At 40.9% G+C, this 23518-nt stretch overlaps 1 protein-coding gene across 1 annotated transcript in view; it reads right to left on the bottom strand.

The window, feature by feature from the left end:
• Window positions 1-6276: 6276 nt before the first annotated feature.
• The window catches only part of LOC138301371 (beta-1,4-galactosyltransferase galt-1-like), a 54142-nt gene continuing 36900 nt past the window's right edge, over window positions 6277-23518 (bottom strand). Inside the window, exon 2 of the mRNA XM_069241790.1 lies at window positions 6277-10054. Coding sequence (XP_069097891.1) covers window positions 8626-10026 — 1401 coding nt within the window. The 5' untranslated portion in view covers window positions 10027-10054 and the 3' untranslated portion in view covers window positions 6277-8625. The remainder of the gene's footprint in view (window positions 10055-23518) is intronic.

The raw sequence follows: 23518 nt of genomic DNA, 5'->3' as shown, positions 1-23518 counted from the left end.
GATTTCCTCCCTGCTATTCGTGCCAGGATTGATATGGTCTGCAAGAGCTCAGCACTTGGTGTTCCATATCTGATGATAGCAGCATCTTAAGCCACAAATGAAGATAGCTTTATTTGTGGTGTCTTGACGTGTTCTCCCTTTGTGCTCCAGTTGCGTGCACTGACGTTTCATCAGTTTGAATTCCTCTGTGTATCAGCTAGCCTGCAGTTGGACTTTTGCTCTTGGTTCATGCTTGAGGGGATCCAAGGTGTTGGCGCATGTGGTGTTCCAGCTGTTGAAGTTCTTGATGGCTTTCAGCAAGTTGCTAGTGTCCTCAGGCTGGTGTGAGGAGAGGGCAGAAGCTCAGGCCTCTTCTGCGAATCTTTTGCAGTTCTGGTGGGAGGGTCCAGTGTTGATAGGTATGTGGTAGTGCAGAATGAGGCTGCTGAAATGGATGAGGTCTGTCCAGGTCATAGTTGCTTCCTTCCCAACTATGATGTTGATTATTGAGAATACCGGCTCCAATAGGTGTTCGGTGGTTGGATGGGTTCAGTAACATGATGGGTGTGGCAGATGTTTCTGAGATTTCCTAGAAGGGCCGTAGAGTTTGGGTCAGCTATTGACTAAGTGTTTCCAAGGAAGATGCTGGTGTTGATGATGGGAGGTGCAGTGAAGTCTGTGATGTCACTGCCGAAACTGGTGGGGCCCTGGTGGCCTGTATATGAGGGTTCTGCCCAAGGAGAAGTTTGCTACGATGCGTATCTTGAATGTGAGGTGTTCAATGTAGCTAGTGGAAGTCTCCATGTACATGGTGCATATGATGGCGACTCCACTTCTGGACTTTTGCTGTTGGTCTTGCCTGGTGGTCTTGTAGCCAATGTGTATGGCTGTAGTGATGTCCAGTGTAGAGGCTGGGGTTAGCTAACCCCCACACCGTGTACTTCCAATAACCATTCTTCCGAGAATACCCTGCCATCACCCTTCGTCAATGCGACTGAAGGAAAATCGTTCTTCCCCTGCCAAAGACATTGTGAAGACATTGTGTTGGCACTGCGTCACTACTGCGGTCTCCCAGGGCTGGAGGCGGATAAGCAGAGGCAGAGTGAGCCGATCTGGGGTAGGTTGCCATAGACCTTGCTTTGTCTAATCTTTTGCACCAATATGGGCATAGGAGTGGCAGAGTCACACCATTAGCTTGGATGTCAGATGATTGTGGGGGGAAGGCTGGAACTTGCTTAAGTTGACGTAAGACAGCGGTCTTCTAGCATCTTGTTAGGTGACAACAAATATCATCACAAGACAAGAAAGTGGCATTAGTAGGCCACAGGGAGCATTTAAGAGGTAGAATTCGATTTTACCTGGGGCCATGACACCTTAGTACTTTTTCTGCATGCTGGCACAGTCGCCTCAACAAGCCTCTGCAGCCTGGTGGCTGGCCAGACGAGTCCATTATAGCATGTGTCTACTAACACGTTATTGTGATTTTGTTCCCTTTAGATTCAATGTTTGTATTTTGGCGTGCATTTTGAGAGAACAGCGATTTTGGTGTGCATTTTTAGAGAGCAACGAGGGTGGATTGCTAGAATTACTTATTTGTAATATGCATTACACCAAGCACTGCCGGTTCTTATCATTGGTCTTACATTACAGGAGTGAGTGGGTGGGTCAGTAATTCAGAACTCGGAATTAGAACATCCGATTATGGGGCGGCGCGGGCGAGAATAAAGAGTGAAGGATACTTACCTGCTGCTGGCTCTGTGCTCTTCTCCTCTGGTCCTGCACTTCCAAGGGGATGCACAGGCTCTCAGACTCCCCTGTGCCAATCCAGATCCTGCTGTCATGTTGGTAGTACTATTACCAGCATGAGAGAAGCGCCAGGATTGGTCTGAGCAGACTGGTTTGGCGCTCATTTAGGGCCTGGGAGCCTGTGCCTGTTCTACAGCCCCCTGTGCACCGCAGCTTGGTTGGAGAAATCGAAGTGCGCATGTTGGTTTGGACATTCTAAGACAGGCGGTCAAACTGACGTGCACTTACAGTGCCTACCACTCCTCCTCCCTGCTGCTGTCTGTCAGGATGGCCCCACCCTAAACTCGGCTTTGGGATGAAAAATTAAAATGCTACCATTGATTTATTATCATTTTATTTTTCATGTCTGCACTGCTGAGAGAGCAGTGGGGTGACGCTCCTCCGCCTTAACGTAGGAGCCGCAGCTTTGTGAATGCTCCCCGTGTTGTGTGGTGCAGCATGGCAGCAGTGCGGCGATGGTGGCCGGGGATGAGAGCATGGAGGAACATAAGTGGGGACCATGAATCCAGGGCAAGCATCACTGTCTGGTGTTGTGAACCAAGGACACGCTTCACCGACCTTTGCTTTGCTGAGCTATTGTTGCATTTGTAGACCTAGCTCCAGAACCAGGATATGCCACAGGCTACTAAGGCTTGCTCAGGTTCAAGGTACCAACCAGGTTGTGACTCCAGACATTGATGAGTGGTGAAGTTCTGTGCCCATGCCCCCGGGCGCACTGCCCATGCCCATGCACATGGGGTTAGCTGCCATGTCAGATTGGGTGCAGGGCTAGGCTGTATCGCTGACCACCACTGCCACTATGTTATCAGCAAAAAGAAGCAAGCCTATGTGACAATTCCCAATTTCAGGCAAAAATGAATGTGATTTAGCCAATGTGGCTGACAGATCAGCTAAAACTAGACAAGTCAATGCAGGGGCAGCAGACAGCCCTGTTTTAGGCCATTCCTGATTGGGATATATGTGCAACGTTTCGTGTTGTGTTGTACCAGTTCATTCAAGTCTATCAGTACAATGAGTCAAAGTAATGAAGGACAGTTTATAAATCTGATGGAATTGCCTCTCACTGGCTGTGTCCATCCAGAGTTTTGCTGCAGGTACCAGCACATATTCAACCTTTTTTCTGGTAAACCATTGCCTTGGCTGCATCAAGGGGCAGCTGGAACTTTTATTCGTTAAAACCGAGAACTAGTGAGAATGATTACAGAAATATACACTTCTTTTTGAGTGACGTATAGATGGTTTGGCGCTATGTCCGCGCTAATTTTGGTGCCTTCCTCATATTTTATTGGGTCATATTCAGTGCTTAGTTAGTAAAAATAAATGAATAAATAAATAGGTGCCGGGGCCCAAAGCTTTGCTCAGAAGTCTGCAGCTGCTGCTTTTAAACCCGGGTGTTGAATACCAAGGTGGTGTAGTCTTGAATCCAGCCCAGGCCTCTTTAATCCACTCCCAGCCACTTTATTTCTCTCTTCTAGGTTCTTTTTCATGCCTGCATTCTTCCTTTGTCACTGTTTTTCCATCTTTCTCTTTCTCACTTTTGTGTTATTCTCAACCAAAGTCTGATGACGTCAAATAAATGCTGCTCCCTAAAAAAGAGTCAGGTGGACGCCACCGACAATCACCGGCTCAAATTAAGTACTGGTGACATTTGCACATTTTTTGCAAATCACATTTACAGCTATTTAGAAGTTTTTTTCTGTATAGTTTTTTGACTCTCGTGTTGATGATTTTTAGTCTTCATATGCACAGTTATATTATGCCCAAATTTCCACATATATTGGGTCTCAGCTACGTTTATAGAAAGGCCTGATTTTCAGCTAGTATTTTGCTTTCTGTATAAAATGCACAGATATTTTATCCCCTATTTTGCACCCTCATATTTAGGCTTCAGTTTTGGCACTTTTGTGGCCTTGTGGACAGCTGTTACAGAGTACTTGGAAGTATTTTGGGACCATATTTAGAGCACACTTGGACAGTATCTGGGATGTGTTTTACAGCTCGTTAGCATTACCAGCCACTTTGGTCTTTAATTACAGTTTTTCAGGGAGCAATGGATAAAGGCATTTTGTGATTAGAAATCCATGATGGTTTGGGGTCATATACTTATTTTTTATCATGTATTCTACTTTTTTGGGAGTAATATTTGAACTTATTTTGTGGTCAACCTTGCCATAGGCGTGGGCAGAATTTTATGACTCATATTGAAGTTGTGGAACTAGGGAATATCTGTACTTCTTAAGATTGTGAACTTTGCCAAGTGTTCCAGCTCTGTGCAACTTTCTTCCAGAAGAAATGTTCTATGTACAAAAAATCTTCAACAAGATAATTTTGTTTCAAAGGCTGCTTTTTCATGAATACCTTGCCTGATAATAAAGTAATTGTCCATCTAACATACTTTTAGTAGATGTGTTTTCCTTCTTTTTGTTTTTTTAAACCTTGGTGAAATAAACGAAAATTGTGAACATTTTCAATAAAACTTTATAAAGTTGCAGAGGAAAAGTATTCAAACTTGACACACCCTTATGTTCTTGCACCTGTTTGTGACTCCTATCCAGACACTAGGAAAAGTTGTCACAACAGTTGTTTTTTCTTTCTTGTTCCTGCTGGGTGAATCAGGAGGGGACAAATGAATGCATCTCTATCATGAGGCACATTGCACCTCAGAGGGAACGCGTGTTTGCTCCACATTCTGTTAACAAAGGAACTGGTGCAAAATATATGTACACTATTTATACCCATTAGAGAATGTTAGAGGCTTCCACACTTTGTGGCTGATTGAGTTGCAAGGTGCAGAGGGAGGGCCGGACAGGACCCCGAAGCAGCCCTGGCAAATGTTGTCAGACCAGTTCCCATAGAGTGCATAACAAGCGAGCCTGGCCACTTCAATGGAGCTTGAGGGAGTACATAACAAGCGAGCCTGGCCACTACAATGGGGCTTGAGGGCGTTCTCCCACCCCAAGAAAATTTGGGGAAAATGGCAAACATGGTGCATTCTACAGCACATTTTCATGATATATTCAATTGTGTTAGTGTTTAAAGCATAGTAAATGATGACCTTACAGTGCACCAGGATACAGCGATCTTTACTGGGGCTCTTCAATTATTCCCTCACCATCACCCTCTAACAGTGTCTCTCATCTCTCCCTCGCCCCTCTCCCACATGTATTTCATTTGTTTTATAGCGCTTCTCCTACCAGCGTAGAGTGTTGGAGCACTTCCCATCACACACATGTACAGAGACAATGACTCATACCTGTAAAAATCAGTGGATAGAAACTGTTGACAAGGGGGACTACAAGGTGTTGGATTCACATGTCATCCATACTGGTGGCATTTTGCAAGAGTGCTTGCTCTGGGGAAGCATAAACTCAGGATTCAGATCGTAACACAGTGGTGAGGGTTGACTTTACTAATAATCTGTTTCTACCTAAACAAACCCTTTTTAGCCAAATTAGGATAATCAAAGACTGGGGAGACAACATAACATTCTACCCTGTACCCTGCAGTTTGCAGGCTGCTCTGTGATGGCCGGGCGTAGCTCACTGTGCTCGATTATGATTGTGACTTATGAACTGCACAGAAACAAAAGGAAGCAGTATCCCACCTAGCACTGCACATAAATTCTGTTCTGTAATCTGCATAGTACACGTTCTTTGCAGCAGGCATATTAGCCCTCTGGGCTACCTTGGATGAGTCAAAACTGCCACTAGACAAAACTCTGATCTCTCTCCAGCAGGTACATTAACCACAAGAGTTATCATGCCACTTTTGTTGCTGCATGAAAACTATTGGAGATACAAAGAACTCTGCAGTGCTTTAAACTGCTTCACTGCTACAAAACCGGCCGCTAGCCTTCCAGCCTCTCTGGGAAATGGCTGATGCACGTTACAACCAGTCCAGCCTTGTGCATGGTGCTCAGAATTATGGGAGATGGAATTGATGGTTCCAGCTGGTAATCCCTTCCCTGAACCATTCACTTATGAGTTGAAGCCTCAGGAATGTAAGTACTTATGTGACCAGTGATTACCAGGCTCTTTTCTGCATGGTTATCCCTGATTCTGGGGATGTTTCTGCACCCAATTACGACCTACTTTAAGTAAGTTGTAAATGTGAGTGAGCAGAGACAATGTGGCTGCATGTTTACTGCTCCCCTCCTGGTAAAAGAAAGGATTGGTGAGGGCAGGTTGTGCCTCTGTCTGTAGCCCCTACCCCAGAATCCTAGTAGGTTTTACTGGGTATGGAAAGGAGCAGTTGTGACTGACATGGCCATCTCCTGGAGTTGGAGTTGTTCTGCTCAACTTTCCTACAAACCCCAGACACCCCAAGGATAGCAGTCAATGAATACCAGATCTGGTTGGACTTTTACCGCACCAGGCACCCCTGTAGAGCATTCCTACGCAACAAACACAACACCGTGCCGCTTCTGGGAGGTGACGTAGTGTTTTATGAATGTTGTACACAAGTAAACAAATCCTTACCCTTTTTTGATGGCACCATAACCACATACAAATAACCATGTACGCATCCTCTGAAGGCGCCACCACCTTTATACTCCTGGCTCCTTCAGTTACTCATATTGCACTTGTATATTGCAGACATTTGATGAGATTGTCTGTTCCGTTTATTTCAACTGTTGCAATGGCCAGGCCAATAATATCTTGTGACATTACACCAGTCACACAGTGTGACGAACTTTAGTAGCACAGATGTAAGCCTGTGGTCTAGTGCAGGGCGTCAATACTCTTATACAGAAAATAACAAATCTGCTCAGTGGCACATGTCATCGTCCTGACAGAATGAAAATATAACCAAAGCCTGGAATACTTGAAACATTTTAAGTCAGTCACAGTTTTAAATGTTCGTGTTTCTATAAAATGTAATGTGTTTCTTGGCGTGTCTGTTTTCTCATGTGTAGGTCGTCCCAGATGCCTGGTACTCTTGAATGTAACAAACAGATCTTGAAATAATGAGGTTCAAAGTTTACAAGTTAACATACGAATGAATATGGTTTAAAGTTTACAAGTTAACACAAATGACTGTGGTTCAAAGTTTACAACATAACATCAATTAAATTAGTTGAAAATTTACAAGTTAGCAAGAATGAATGTGGTTCAAAGTTTATAAGCGAACATGAATAAATGTGGCTGAAAGTCTGCAAGTTAATAAGGCTGAATGTGGTTCAAAGTTTACATTTTAACATGAGTGAAACAAGGTAACATGTGAATGAATGTAGTTCAAAGTTAACATATAACTAGGGATTTAGGGCCTCATTACGAGGTTGGCAGGCCGAACGCCAGCCCGGCCGCCCTGTGGAGAGGAGACCATTGTGGAGCTGGCGGTCTCCCCCTAGGCCGATTACAAGGCTTACAATGGGCTGACTGGCTAAAACCTCAGAAATCTGAGGTTTCCGCCAGTCAGCTCATTGGAAACCGTGCAGTGGCCTCGGCTCCGCATGGAGCCGAGGCCAATGCCATTGCACAGAGGGTGCTCCGAGCACCCTTGGAATACACACTGTCTGCTGTAGCGCATTGTGCATTTCGAGGGTGCTGGGCAGGGTCATGGCAGTGCAGCCCCCCGTGGACCCCAGCAGTGCCTTACCACCAGCCTTTTCATGGCGAGGTCCCTACCATGAAAAGGCTGGCGGAAACTGGAGTTGTGATCAGCACGACGGTGCTGAACTCAACGTCCCCGTGGCTGACCACATCTGTGACCACCACCACCCACGGGAACCATGTTCCTGGCAGTGGTGGTGGTCCAACTGCCCAGATCGTAATGTGGCAGTCAGACTGCCAGGAGAGCAGTGGTCCAACTGCCACCACGTAGTTAGACTTCAACATCAGTGTTTGTGATTAAGATTTTGTGGGCTCACTGTCACCCACCAAGTGTCAGCAAAGTTATTGTATATAACTGGTTCAGGGTTCTGAAGGTTGTAGTTGCAAAGAGTGGATGTAAGATACCCATTTATGTCTTAATTCATGTGGAATAATGTTAATGAGATGTTACAAAGAGACATTTGGATACATTCTAAAAAGTTAACTGTTTATATAATGCAAAGTGCAAGCTAACATTTCTCCTGCCCGGTGGGCATTCTCCATCTCCTGATATCTAAGCATACTTTACAGTTGAGGAATGTCAGACATAGATGCAACTATGTATTCATAAAATTACTTATATTACTTTCTCACTCGTGGAACAGAACTGGAGTTCGGACCACATGAGTCTGTGCTCTTCATGCCCTTACGGTTGTCAATCTTTTTCTCTAGTATAATCGGGCATAAAGTAAGTGATACCCATGAATGCTGTATATATGCTGTAGACAAGGTGTCTGTGCACAGATGTAGTTGTGATGATTTCTCATGGGCAGAGGTTTCAATGGAATTGTGTTGGTTCGACTACCAGGTTGTGCTCTGCCAAACAAAATATTACTGCTCTATTATGCTCTGCCTTTACAATTGAAACACAAGATCGAGAGAAGATGCTATGTTTCTCAATGAATTGCTGTAATGTAATATTGAAACCTTTTTCACAGTGTGCAATGACTAATTGGAAGAGTGCATTGTGTAAAGGTTTCAGGTATATCAGAAATGTGTGCATTCTACACACTGAGCTCTTATCCTTTCCAATGGCGCCTGATGATGCAAACAATTCACCAATGACTCACGTCGATGCAAAAGTGGTGCAGGAGGCACCTGCTGAAGACACTTAAGGAAAATACTTTGGGCCTGATTTAGGACTCAGCTAATGGGTTGCTCCGTTACAACAGTGACAAATATCCCATCTGCCTCAATCTAAATTCCATTATCTTCTATGGGATTTGAATTTTGACAGACAGGATATCCATCACCGTTGTGACAGAGTAACCCGTTTGCTGAGTTCTAAATCAGGCCCTTTGTACTGCTTTAATTGACTAGAATACTCCTCTGGAATTAATACCGAAACCATTACCTTATCCTTTATAAGTTTGGTAATTATATCTATGGTTTTATTAACATTTTGAGTTAAAGGTTCTTTGTATCTCCAGATTGTAGTATCTCTAATGAGCTGCTCTTCGGGACGCAGTGGCTGAGGCGTTTTTTTGCAATGACGCAGTATTGCAATGTCAGACGAAACCAAGTGACTTCCACCAGAGGCTATCAGTACTGTGTGAATAGAGACCCGGGTCACTTTCCTTGCAATGATGAGCATTTTGTGGTTCCGAGAATTTTCTGCCTTAGGCTTCCGGTAAACACACTGCAACATGTTGACTCCCGGGATTTTATCCCAAGACGGCATGCTTACTGTTGAGTCGAGCACTGTGATGGGGAACACATGGTTTTCAAACAGGAAAGTTGCTGCTGAGGGGTATTGTTCCTGGAGGACTTCCATCATACTGTGCCAGTCCTTGTGTTTAAAGGGCAAAATTATTTCATCAATGTCATTGAGCAATAGGAACCTAGTCCTGTACATGTTTCTGTAAAGGCAATCATTCAGGGCCGCAACCTGTCCATAATAGCCAATGTTGGTGGCACCTGAAGATGAGTGTTTCCACCTTTGAGACACGTGGAAGTAGAGGTCAATTGGCCAGCGTATGACCTCCAGCGTACGTTCTTTGATATAATGCTGCAGGACTTCCTCAACGGCTTCAGAGCAGCAGTTATGGTGCAATGTGTAGATCATGACTTTTTGAGCTCCAAGCAACTTGTACATCTCTATAGTTTGAATGAGCTGCAGGGCGTTGCTATAGCTGCCGTACAAGGCAGACATGCATATACTAAAGTTTGCATCCAGTGGCACTTGTCTGAGATTTTTTATTTCAAACACAGGAAGCTGATCTATCTTCCCTTCCAAGGACCAATGAACGGACAAGTACTTCGGCTTGCAGTCCTCTGGCATTGAACAAACAAGATCCGCAGTTCCATAGGGAAATCCAAACCTGTCAGAATGGAAGTCTATTTCGGCACTGGTGATAAAGGTATGTCGCGGATAAGTCGTACAGTGAAACCAACAAAAGAGCTTCTTCACATCGTGATAGTGAACAATAGCAATGATGCGAACAATGTTCCTCTCTCTATTGTCATAGTATGCATTGAGCACAAATGTTATGTTGTCCTTTAATGGTGTGATGCTGGCATCAGCTATTTCTGTAATGTTGCATATTTCAGAAGAAATGTTTCTTTTTGGAAAACGGTAAACAAGCAAAAGTATATAGAATGTAAGAATGCAAATAGAAGTTCGGAAAAAACATTTTTTTAAATGTGCCATTGTTTCCTTCCAGGTAGTATAAGTAAATCTGTGAACAAACAAAAAAATAACAAAGAGCTTAGTAAGTGGGAAACTATGGTATGCGATTGCATTGAGATAAAAAAAAGACTTTTATGAATATAAAAAAACAGTATAGAAATTATTTAAATTCTACAGTGATAACTAATACAATTTTATCCGTAGAGATGGGCAGTTATCCCAAATTGGGCATAAAAGTTTGCTGGAAAACTCTTTGGGAGGCTATTAACAATTTATATGGGAAATTATGCAAACACAACAGGTGGATACTGCCTGGTGTCAAGATGATTCTGGTTTCCATGCTATATTTTTCACTAGTAGAGTAAAACTAGAAGCCGTTCCAGGCCGGGCATAATTTCTTACTGTTATCAAAGGACGGATTGTTAAGTAAAATTAATGATACATGCCCATCGGTAACTCCCAAGAGCTAACAAAATTCCTCTAAACTTCTTTAAATCAGATCCCACTTTGTAGGGGGTGTCAGGGAGACCGGATCCTAGGGATTTGCGCCTGTTCCCAATATGTCCACCTCCTGGCAGCTCCTAACTCTACTAGCTATTAAAGCACAGAGTTAAAGAATGTCCAAGCGGGGGATGGGGTTTTAGGTTGGGAACAGCGGGGAAGGAGAACTGTGGAAGCAAGAGTTAAGAACACAATAACAAGATTACGCACATTGACTTTCATAAAGTTTGTTCCTAATATTTATATACTAATAACATGAATGATCAAGAGCTTCTCTATAACATGACCTATTACCTCTGGATATCTGGAAAATAAAGAAGGATTATGCAATCTTCCATATTAGCGTTTTTAGAATAACATCTTATGTTCTGAACATTGAATAACACTCTGTTGGACCTGGGATTCAAGAATACTGTGAACATTGAATAACACTCTGTTGAATCTTGGATTCAAGAATACTATGAACATTAAATAACACTGCTGAATCTGGGATTCAAGAATACTATGAACATTGAATAACACTGTTGCATCTGGGTTTTAAGAATACCATGAACATTGAAAAACACTCTGTGGAATCTGGATTTTAAGAATACCATGAGCATTGAATAACACTCTGTTGCTAATTCATGCCTCAAGATTCGCGCACTCTGCCGATCTGTACTGCAAGAATTAAATGCCAAGAATGAATTGCGCACACTGTTGCCGATTCGTACATCAAGATTCAAATGTCATTAAATGATCGCGCCCCCTGCCGATCTGTACTACAAGAGTTAAATGCCAGAAATGAATCGCACACCCTGTTGTCGATTCGAACATCAAGGTTTTATTGCCAGGATACGATCGCACACACTGCCGATCCAAACTGTGAAAGTTAAATGCCAAGAATGAATCGTGCACATTGTTGCCGATTCAACCATCAAGGTTTAAATGCCAGAATATGATCGCGCATATTGCCGATTCCAACTGTGAAAGTTAAATGCCAAGAATGAATTGTGCACACTGTTGCCGATTCAACCATCAAGGTTTAAATGTGAAAATACGAACACGCACACTGCCGATCCGAACTGTGAGGGTTAAATGCCAAAAATGAATCGTGAACTCAGTTGCCGATTCAACCATCAAGGTTTAAATGCCAAGATACAATCGTGCACACTGCTGATCCGAACTGCAAGAGTTAAATGCCAAGAAAACCATTGCACACGCAATGTAATCAAAAGGCCGAAAACTCGAGTATTTCTGAAAACAGAGTCGGGAGCCTAACCCAACCTTCGTCTTACCGCCCTGCTTGAAGATCACCAAGGAAATGAAGACAGGGCCTGGAAATCCTAGGTAGGCCTTCGGAACAGGAGCTTAGGAAAATGCTGCTGCTCTGCACCAGGACCTCTGAATGGTGAGCACGTGGAGCTGGGCTGGGTCCCTTAAATAGACCCAGGCCCCGCCCACGTGCCACACCCAGCCAGCCTGCAGGAAGGGATTCTAGAAAGGCTTAGAATAGGGACCACACCCTAACCACACCCTGTAATCCTGCAGCAAAGCCTTGAAAATGAGCAATACATTGCAAACAGCATTAATGATGTTTCAACATTAATCTCTGCAATGCAAAAGGTTAACATACTGCATTAACACATAATGCATGAATTATTACATTTCATCAGATTTGGTTTATTGCATTACGTCGCCCGTAGAGCACGCACTGTCCTGATGTTGACAGGAGGGAACTTTTGACAATGCTGTTCAGCTTGTGTTTGGAGCAAAAGGTTATCCCTGACTCTTGGCACAGTTCAGGTTCTCAACCAATTTTTAAGATAAGGGCATCCTAATGATCCAAGCCAATAGACTTATTGCCTTTTTGGACACTGAGGCAAAGTTATATGTGAAAATACAGCTTGAAGTATTGGATATTTGCACAGGAAAAGCTAATGGTCTACCATTTTATTATGTGTATTTTAGAGAAGGCTGTGAGGCAGACTCTTGATGAAGCTGTAGCTCTAAACAAGATGTCAGTGTCGACATGCATGCCTATTTACTAGACTACTCTGCTACATTTGACTGGATAAATTCAGTTAATTTATAGGAAAAAAACATCCTCTGGGGGCATTTCTCCAACCTTGCTAAGAGCCATAAAGTTACTTCATTGGAGCAATTCTGTCAGCATTAAAGTGGGAGATGAAACCCATATGACACCACACATTCAAACCAATCTTGGCCTTCACCATAGTTATCTATTGGCCCCTACACTTTACTCTTTACACTGCAGATAAGGAGGATTTCTTATGTGGAATCAGCAACTTCCCCCTAAATTGGGTGGGCAACACACATCATTGCTGCACTATCCTGTTGGCTCAGTGGACAAAACTCCAACAGGTTTTCAAAAAGCACTGGGTAAAGTGAATGGTACAATCAAGTAAGTGACTTATCAGTGAATCTTAATGAAACTAAAATGTCTGTTTATCAGTGAGCAAAGGGAACTTTTTAGTTGAACCTTGGGAGGCGGTAAAGTAGCTACCTTTACTGCTGAGAACTGTTTTGGAGACTGGAAAGACCAGCCAGATCCAAAAACACAACAGGAAGCAATATAATTAAAACCAACTAAACTTTGGTAGAACCCTTAACTACATCTTTTACCTCCCAGGACTCTGCTGAATGAGATAACTGAGAGGAGAGATTAGGTTGATAAAAATGCCTTATATTTTGGATTGATTACATATTAGGTGTATTATATGTTAAGGTATGTGTAATAAACTGAATTGGATATCCATTAATTTTGTGACAGAGTACCCGTCTACTAAACTGTAAATCAGTCTCAAAGTATTATTAAAAATGTCAGAATGTATTTCAAGGTTCCCTCAAATGTATTGTTTGGGCTGAGATTGATAAAATAAAATAAAACACACATTGTAATACAACAACTAACAAAGACAGTCTAGGGCTTAACAAGCGCTTAAAGAGATTAGTAAAGAAAGGATTAGAGACTTTTGTTTTAATGCAACCATTTTTGTACACTCAGAAAGGCACAATGTACTCAGTTTTCATATCCTTCTTTATATCCTCAGACTTAGGACCAACCCCAGAAACAACACATTTGCAAGTTTTTGCAATTTGTTTCCTCCTATGTCTTATAGTTGACAAAGGATTGGGCTAGTCAACCCAAGGCAAATTCAAGTGTCACTGTCGAACATTGTGTGGCACTAAGGCTCACTTGATCTACATTTGCCCTGATTTACTGAACAAATGTAAAAGAGGCTTGAGACCCATGCTGCGAAAATTGTGGATAAGAACAGTTGAGGAAGCAATCTACCGTTGTGTAACTGTAACAAATAGGCAATTCATTAGCAGATTAACACAATTTAGAGATAAATCTTTATCAGAATTACAGTTTATGAGGATAGAAAGGCCTATTCTAGTATGTAAAATGTTCTTGTCTAACAATCAATGAGTTCGCTGTTAAGCTGTGAATGAATTTGGTTATATTTTGGATTACTTCTTACTGATACTGAACAAAGATATTGACAAAATAGGTAAATAGGTTAGACTGTTGGACTTATGCTTTGTTTTAGTTTTTGTTAAAAGGCCATCCATACCCAAAAAGTTGGAACACTGTTTAATTATAATGCTAATCTGCTGTATACTGTAGTTTGTTTTATACAACTCAGGCTTTATTGCAATGATTTCAATGTGCAAGAAATATATGCATATATGTATATATGTATACATTTATATATGTATATATATATATGTATATGTGTATATATATATATATATATATATATATATATATACATACATATATATGTATTCACTGGAAAAAAAACACAGGTGAAAGTAAAAGTATAGTTATGTGAATTTGTTAGTGACACCATTAACATTCTGAGCTAAAAAAACACACAGAAAGTGTCAGTAGTAAAAGTCAGTAGCTCTAACTATAACTCTTGCGAGCCTCTTGCGGACCCAACTGCCCAAATAATTATTTTTTGTAGGAGGCTGGCCTGGTTTGTAGTGGGTACCTTGAGTACTTACACCTTATACCAGGTCCAGTTATCCCTTATTAGTGAAATGTAGTAGTGTTCTAGCAGCTTTGGCTGGTAGAGGTAGCTATAGCAGAGCAGCAAAGGCTGAACTAGGAGACATGCAAAGCTCCTGCAATACTACTTATAGTCACACAGTACTTATACACAAGTAAAGACAATACTCAGTGTTACCAAAAATAAAGGTAGTTTATTTTAGTGACACAAAGCCAAAAATATCTTAGAGGCAATACTCCTTCTGGAGGTAAGTATTATACACAATATATACACTAGACACCAAAATAAGGTAAATAATTAGACATAGGATAGTGCAAACAATAGTAAATGCTTTAGAATGCAATAGGAGAAAATAAGTCTAGGGGCAACACAAACCATATACTAAGAAAGTGGAATGCGAATCACGAATACCACAAAGGTGCGTAACATACTTCACCCCAGAGCCCAGGAAAGTAGGAGTAAAGTACTGCAAGTTTCCTTAGGACACACTGCAAGTCGTGATTAAAGTTACTGCAAGAACCAATCAAGATTGCAAGCAACAATTGGTGAATTCCTGGACCTGAAGACCTGTAGGAGACTAAGTCCAGAAGTCGCAGAAGATTCCAGGAAGGACAGGAGCCCCTGCCGACCTAGAAGATGGTGCAAAAGAGGAGTCTCATGTTAGAATAAGACTGAAGAAGAGCACCAAGGAAGATGGCTGTGGGTTCCTACATGATGCAAAGGATGTCCCACGTGGAGATGTTGGATGCAGGCGAGTTAGAGCACTGGATTCGCCCAACAAGCCTTGTATCAAGCAATGTCGCGGATTGCGTCAAAATGGCGCTGCCTGGACTCAGGAGGGACCTGGGGGCCTCAACTCGGGCTGAGGAGACAGCGTCAGCTCCCAACACTGGAGGAGACCCACAGATGACCAGGCAGTCCCAGGACACGGGGAGAAAGAAGGTGCAAATTGTGGTTGTTGCAGCATTACAAAAGAGGGCCCCATGCTGCCGGAGAACAACTCAGCGAGTTGAGCGTTGCAGGATAGAGTGCTGGGGACCTGGGCCAGGCTGTGCACGAAGGAGTCTTGGAAATAGTGCACAGAGGCCTCAGGAGGTGAAGATGATGCTGTGTACAGGGGTACTGTAGAAAACGGGGAAGGCAAGCTCTTACCTCCTCCAAATTCGGACAGCAGGACCCTAGGACAGTCTGTGTCGAAGGGGTTCACCAACTGTGTTCCAAGGAGCACGCTCGTTGCCAGGAGAGGAGTCCAAGGGAACTGGTTGTTCACTTAGAAGGTGCCTGCTGGAGCAGGGAAGTGACTCCGTCACTCCACGGGAGATTTCTCCGGTCCTTCTGGTGCAGGGTGAAGACAGGGGGTTCACAGAGCGTGCACACCATGGAAACTGTTGCAGTTGCTGGCTGGAGCTAAAGTTTCATAGGAAATGTAGCCCTTCTGGATACTTTGTTGCAGTTACAACAGTTCCTGGAGCAGTCTGCGGTCGATCCGAGGTCAGAGGATGAAGTAGTAGTTGCAGAGGATTCCTCATGGAAACTTGCAAGCAGGGGGGCGGAGCCAAGCGCTGCGGAAGATGGCGGCTTACTTTTAAAGCCAGACAGAACGAGGACAAAGAAGGGGACCAAACATGCTTTTTTCTCCGTCAAATAGCTCAAAAGAGCTAAAAATACCTAATCGGAACCCCACCGGAAGCTATTGAAGCTGGAAAAACTTTAAGTAAGACTCGCCTTATCGTCTATTTCGATCGAAGTCAGGATGAAGAGCTCTTACTGCCGCGGAGTTTATTGACACCCTTGAAAACAAAGTTAACGAAGTCGGAGCACCAAGACAAAACGGTATTTCTTTCTTTGAATTCTTCATTAATAAATACTGTTTGCCCTCTGGATACCATCGGTTTTACATTCCACGTCTACCTCATAATGCACATAATCTTAAAATATACTGTGCACAGTTTACAATGTGGGGAAATGTGGACTTGAACGACGCTCCCCTAAAATCGAAAGTTACGAAAGGAGACTCGGATATGCAATGTAACTTTCCGATTCATGGCTTTTGGATAATGCGATCACGATGCAACAGAAATCGTCTGTTAATTAAGAAACACACATTGTGAACTTTGTTTGTTTTGCAACACTGCATCCTTTTTTAAAGGGGATAAAAACGGAGGAACAAGGGGAAAAGATAAAATTCAAAGCTGATAAAAACGAAACAATTAACTTGGATTTCTAAACTTAAAATTGTACTGCAGACTTTCTCTCTCACCCTGGAAGGTTGCTAAAATACTCGGACACTAAATACAAGTGCTCTTCTTCATACTAACTTCTGCAGATGATATTTACATGGTTGCTTACGTAAAAACTTCAGTTTTTTGTTTTTTTTCCCCCTTTTTTCTTTTCTTTTTCTTCATTGGTTTCTCCTCCTGAGAAAAGGTGCATTGAGACTCCATTAATAACCAACAAAGTTGCTTGTTCAGTTTCTACAACTTAAACAATACTACTGTAATGTAGTAATTAAAAAATCTATATGACGATTAAACTTTGCCAAAATAAAATCCACTCCAGACTCGTAATCAACAAATGATATGTTGGATTTTTATTTTCTATTATAGGCAAATACTAAACTATTTAAACGTGACTTAAGGCTTTGCCCAAGCAACTTTGTATTTCTCTTCACGGCAGTAATAATCCATCAAATGCGTGGGTTTATATACCATATAAGAACAACTCATATTGAATTTACAAACTAGATCTGGAAAAATCTTGCTCTCTTTTCACATTGTAGGCACTACACTGTGGGCTCCACCTTATCAAGGCAACTTTGATATCAATCATAAATAAGTTTCTGGAACGTAATAGCTACCATACATGTCAGATCCAACAATTGTGCGTCAATTATCATATAGTGCAGCCTTACAATCCGTACCAGAAATTGCAAACTCACAACACATACAGTAATGGCTGAATCTGTTGCATCATCTTCAACGACGATGGATACTATCTTGAAAGAACTTCTAGCCATAAAATCGTCCATTTCCTCTTTAGAACACACATTGTCCACTAATACCACGGAAGTCCAAGGACTGAGGAATGAAGTTGTCAAATTCCAGATTAGTATGCAATCAACAGATGCTCGTCTCTCGGCTGTTGAAAACCTCATTGACAAGATACCCGATAATAGTCAAGATATTGGATACCTGCAACAAAAAGTGATCGAGTTAGAAGACCGAAGTAGAAGGAATAATCTACGAATCATTGGCCTTCTGGAGCAAATAGAAAAGGAAAATATTTTGGACTTTCTGACCACTTTTCTTCCGACCTTAACGAAAATTACTTTTTCACAGCCACTGGATTTTCAAAGAGCCCACTGTGTACGTTCACATGGAATCACATCATCTGTGAGACCTAGACATGTTTTGGGGTGCTGTTTACGTCATCAACAGGCCCGTCAAATCATTACGGCTGCCAAAAAACATGGTCCATACGAATATGACTCATCCCAGATAATAATTACAGCAGATTTTTCTGCACCTACAAATTTCAAAAGGAAACAATTTCTAAATTTACGCACTAGGTTAAAGAAAAGAGAGATCAAATATGGCCTTTTGGAACCTGCCACCATGATTGTGACTTTTCAAGAGAAAACCAAAGAATATTTTGATCCCCACGATCTAGAATCCTTTTTGAATGACCTTGATGACAAAGACACTGAAATGGAACCTAAATCTACCACAAATACAGACATTATAGAATCCACACCTTCTATCTCTCCAGAGGATACAGACCAAGGTGAATGGGTATCTGTGCAGCGACAATGGACACATGGTGGTAAATTTAAGGCATGGAAAAAAAATCACCCAAGAGACAAATCCAGATCTCCCATCAAACCATGAGTAAAGTTCAGTATATTAATCCTGTAGGGGTGGTTTGTTCTATTTATGACGTAGGAAGCTTTATTCTATGTCCTAACAATGGTTTCCCTTTCTTTTCCTCTTCTCTATCTTCCTTCCACAGCTTTCAGGCTTCTATCCCCGGATTTAAGTTTAGTTGCTCAGTGTACATACTGTCTTATCTATTGAGTTGGACAGCTCAGTAATAATCGATTCTTCTGATAAGTGATACTTTCCTGTCACTATATTTTCAACAAGTCTATACTGATTTAAAGATTTAAATCTCATATAGTTACAAAGCTACAATCTTGATATTCTAATTTTCTTTTTCTTCTCTGTTCATATTCTTTTATTTCAACTTTTCTATTTCTATTATCTATTTTCATAGATTGGTATTATATATTACTATTTTTTCTTTTTTCTTTATTTTGATATCGTTATAGTTTGTCTTCTAACAAGTTAAAACCTTTGAATGTTGTATCTTTAAATGTTAATGGTTTGACGCATTTTATCAAGAGAAAGAAGATTATTAGTTATCTCGGTCAACAAAAACCAGATATTGCTTTATTACAAGAAACGCATCTTACTGAATCAGAAAGTGAGAAACTGCAGAGAGACTGGATAGGTCAAGTAATACATGCTAATATAACTCATAAAAATCCTATGGATACTGTCGCACCCATCCGGAATTGTGGAGTGGCTATCCTTTTTCATAAAAACTTACCATATAAAATCTTACAAACTTGGACAGATGATGAAGGTAGATATGCATTCGTTAAAATACGTGTCAGAAACTGCCATATGATTATAGGGTCAATATATGCACCTACTGATTCCAAAACGATATTTGTTTAAAAAATTAATAGACTACTTTCATCTTTTGGACCCACCAAAGTACTGATTGGCGGAGATTGGAATGTTACTATAGATCCATTTATTGACAAATCTGGTAAACCAGATACCCATCATGCCACCGATAGATATATCCTGAAAGATCTTATGGATGACTTTGCTTTACAAGAACCTTGGCGTTTACTGCATCCACTTGACAGGGACTATACTTTTACATCCTGTGCACACTCCATTCGTTCTAGAATAGATTATTTTTTAACATTACCAACAATGATACAGTCAATATCGCATGCCGGAATTATTCCTTGTAGTCTATCTGATCATGATTTAATAGACTTGCATATTAATATCGGACTTACTCAACCTCCTAGAACTCATTGGAGACTTAATACTTCAATGTATAAAACACCACAAGCTAAACTAGATCTATGCCAACATGTGGATCAGTTTTTAGCTGAGAACAAAGATTCCGTTACAGATGCTAGCGTATAATGGGGGGCAGGCAAGGCTGTCATTAGAGGACTGATTATGAGGGATTCTTATCTCCTTAAAAAAACTGAATGCAGAGAGGATCTTATTGGAACAAGAAGCACTATCTCTTACGAAAGATTATAATAAATCTGAATCACCTATCCTTCTAAAAAAATTACTATCAGTTAAGTTTAGACTTAATAATTTATATACTTCTCAAGCTGAAAAATGCTTATTCTTAATACGACAACGTCATTATGAAAGGGGGGAGAAAGCAGGACGTCTCTTAGCTTATCAACTACGCCAACAGGAATCAACTAGAACGATTTCTGCTATTAGGAATTCTTCAAATGACTTACTTACTCTACCCACGGATATAATAACTCACTTCCAACAATACTATGAAACACTTTATACCTCCTTGAACTGCGAAGATACATTAGTGGAAGATGAATTTTTCAAAAAATTAAAAATCCCAAGACTGACTCAAGATCAGAAACAACGATTAGAAGGACATATATCAACAGAAGAGATAGCTAAAGCCGTTGATTGTCTAGCCACAAATAAAGCCCCTGAAGAAGATGGTTTCCCCATTGAATTCTATAAAATCACGAAAATTCAAATTATTCCAATCCTACACTCTTTCTTTAATGAATCTCTAATCAAAGGTAACTTTGCACCTGAATTTATAAGAGCGCGCATTACCGTGCTTCTTAAACCTGATAAAGAACCTTTGGAATGTTCCAGCTATAGACCCATATCTTTGATAAATTCCGTATTAAAATCTTGGCCAAAATACTTGCGACAAGGTTAAATTCAGTCATCACGTCTCTCATCCATCCCTCAGAAATGGGATTTGTTCCATCTCGCTCCTCCTCCAACCATCTCCAAACTATTCTACACTTGTTATGGCAAGAATAAACTGGATAAAAATATCCTTTTATCCCTAGACGCTGAAAAGGCATTTGATAGAGTAGAATGGGGATATTTATTCCGTACCATGGATAGAATGAGTATCGGTTCAGATTTTATTACGCTTGCTAAAGGAATGTATAACTCCCCTACAGCTGCGATTACTTGCAATGGCTTCACTTCTCCATATTTTAAAATTCTACGTGGAACATGTTAAGGATGTCCTCTTTCTCCTTTGTTATTCCTTATAGCATTGGAACCCTTGGCTATTGCAATCTGGCAAAATATCGACATACAGGGTATTGCTACCTCATCCGGTGAGATTAAAGCTTTTTATTACGCCGACGATATTCTACTCACATTATCCAACCCAAATTCCTCAATTAACACAGTGATTAATTTATTAACTCGCTTTTCGGCATTCTCTGGATATAAGGTCAACTTGTCTAAATGTGAAGCCTTGCCAATGAATACCTGTACCACTTCAACAACTTTAGGGAATCTCCCTTTCAATTGGAAAACATCTCATTTGAAATATCTTGGGATCCTTCTCAATACGGGACTGAAGAATATTGCGATGGATAACTTAAACCCCATTATATACAAACTTAAAAGAGACTTTGTTAGATGGTCTCAACTGAATCTCTCATTATGGGGTAGAGTGCACATTATTAAAATGAATACAATTCCGAAATGTAATTATGTTTTTAACATGCTATCACTTCCTCTTACTTCAATCTTTTTTAGGAATACAACATCTCTAATAAATCGTTTCATTAGAGGAGGAAAAAACCCCCGTAAAAGTGGTTCGAAATTACATTCATCTTCCTTAAAAGGTGGCCTCAGACTCCCACACCTGGAAACTTACTGGATAGCACAACAATTATCTCATTCGATCTCTATGATATCCGAGAAAGACAAGGTACCTATATGGGTCACACTGGAACAATATCTATTGAAAACTACCACTCCTTTGGTGATTTATTATACTAAATGTCCTAAATTCTCACCATCCTCCAATCCAATCATTTACTCATCCCAATTAGCATGGCAAAAAGCACACAAAATTATAAACTGTAACGTCCATATACATTTAAATGCTCCGGTATGGAATAATTCAGCGATTATACATAGAGGAAAAGAGCTAAATTGATTTGTCTGGAAAAATTGTAAAATCAACAACATATCAGACTTATATAATCGAGATAACTCCTTGGAATCATTTACACAGCTACAAGAAACATTTCGACTCCCGATCTCACAATTTCATAACTATATACTATTGACATCGATCTTGAACCCTATAATATCCTTGAACTCGGACTTTTTGACTCACTCATCCATTGCACGCCATATCTATATATGGAGAAATTTTAAAGGCACGGTATCTGGCCTTTATTCTTTACTAATTGACAAATCTTTTTCAGATAATACATCCAAAGATCTGCAATATTGGTGGTCTACACGACTTAACATTACCTATACAGATAAAGATTGGGCTAAACTTTTAGAGAATTATAATAAAGGGCTCCATGATGTAAGGTTGAAATTTAATTATTTCAAAATTCTGCATAGATGGCATTGGTCACCTTCGAAACTTTACTCTGCTAAACTTAGTAATGACACCAATTGTTGGAGATGTGACCAAACCAATTGTGATATTGTTCATATCCTATGGGACTGTACTGCACTCCAACCATTCTGGATACAAATTTCACAATATTTAAGGAAAGTGATTCCCAATATCTCCCTACACTCACGTCACCTATTTTTACTACACGATACCCATGGTCTAGGCATGCTTTCTTCACACTTATTCAGATGGCTCTCTACCGCAATTAGTGTAGCCAAAGTTAATATACTGCGTTTTTGGAAATCTAATGTTTTACCATCTGCCCAAATGTGGTTAAAGGATATGTCTGATATTGCTCAGTTTGAAAGAATGTTATATAAACTAAATGATAATTTACAACAGTTTGATCAAATATGGAATGTATTTTTGACTAGCTGACAACTTCATATTTCTCTGTTTATATCTTTATATGTTCAATGATTCATGAATAATACCTCATGCTCTCATTATATTTTCAATACCATTGATAATGATCTTCTATTCAAGATAGGGTTTAGATAGGTATAACTTTGTAATAATTTATTTGATCATTTTGACTTATTGTATATTTGTTTATTACCTCCTTGTCATTAATCTGAGACATAATATAATTAACAATGTTTATTTATGGAAAGTATTTAACCATTTCATTGTACACTGGAATTTCTTTACTGTGAATGTATGCTTTTAATGGACAATTCATAACTATTTGTTCACTTATAAAAGTTTAATAAGGAATTGAAAAACGAAACCTGCAAGCAGAATCTGATGAGAAACCCACAGCAGAGACCCTAAATAGCCCTGAGAGGGGAATTGGCTACATTATCAGGTATGGAACTATCAGGAGGGGGTCTCCTACGTCACCTGCTGGCACTGGCCACTCAGAGCCCTCCAGAGTATCCCCACAACTTGGAAAACAAGATGGTTCTCGGCACCACCCCTGGGGTGGTGATGGACAGGGGAGTGGTCACTCTCCTTTCCTTTGTCCAATTTCAAGCCAGGACAGGGACTGGGGGGGTCCCTCAACAAGTGTAGACTGGCGTATGCAAGGAGGGCACCATCTGTGCCCTTCAAAGCATTTCCAGAGGGTGGGGGAGGCTACCTCTCCCAAGCCTGTAACACCTATTTCCAAAGGGAGAGGGTGTAGCACCCTCCTCCCAAAGGAAATGCTTTGTTCTGCCTTCCTGGTACTGAGGTGCTCAGACCCCAGGAGGGAAGAACCCTGTCTGTGAGGTGGCAGCAGCTGTAGGTGCAGTGCA

Source organism: Pleurodeles waltl, chromosome 6 (genome assembly GCF_031143425.1).
Source record: "Pleurodeles waltl isolate 20211129_DDA chromosome 6, aPleWal1.hap1.20221129, whole genome shotgun sequence".
Taxonomy (NCBI): domain Eukaryota; kingdom Metazoa; phylum Chordata; class Amphibia; order Caudata; family Salamandridae; genus Pleurodeles; species Pleurodeles waltl.
This window is presented reverse-complemented; position numbering and strand designations above follow the sequence as displayed.